Source organism: Penaeus monodon, chromosome 34, assembly GCF_015228065.2.
Source record: "Penaeus monodon isolate SGIC_2016 chromosome 34, NSTDA_Pmon_1, whole genome shotgun sequence".
Lineage (NCBI taxonomy): Eukaryota > Metazoa > Arthropoda > Malacostraca > Decapoda > Penaeidae > Penaeus > Penaeus monodon.
In genome coordinates this window covers 32,630,587-32,630,820 of record NC_051419.1, presented here as the reverse complement: position 1 = coordinate 32,630,820, position 234 = coordinate 32,630,587, and the positions used below count along the sequence as shown (strand labels likewise).

The 234-nt window shown below is 63.2% G+C and overlaps 1 protein-coding gene across 2 annotated transcripts in view; it reads left to right on the top strand.

The window, feature by feature from the left end:
• Positions 1 to 234, top strand: part of LOC119594748 (fructose-bisphosphate aldolase-like) — a 9,204-nt gene that overhangs the window by 6,257 nt on the left and 2,713 nt on the right. Inside the window, exon 2 of one of the 2 annotated variants that reach the window (XM_037943838.1) lies at positions 1 to 215. In XM_037943838.1, the coding sequence (XP_037799766.1) occupies positions 12 to 215 (204 nt within the window). In that variant the 5' untranslated portion in view covers positions 1 to 11. The remainder of the gene's footprint in view (positions 216 to 234) is intronic. The other variant, XM_037943837.1, reaches the window with a different exon arrangement.

The following is a 234-nucleotide window of genomic DNA, read 5'->3' as shown; positions in this document are numbered from 1 at the left end:
GCAGAAGCGCCATGACCACCTACTTCAGCTACCCCGCCCCCGAGCTTCAGGCCGAGCTTCGGCGCATCGCCAACGCCATCGTGGCCCCGGGGAAGGGCATCTTGGCCGCCGACGAGTCCACAGGCACCATGGGCAAGCGCCTGGCCAACATCGGCCTCGAGAACACGGAGGAGAACCGACGGAAGTACCGCCAGCTGCTCTTCACTTCCGAAAAGGTAAAGGTGGTTTCGGAAA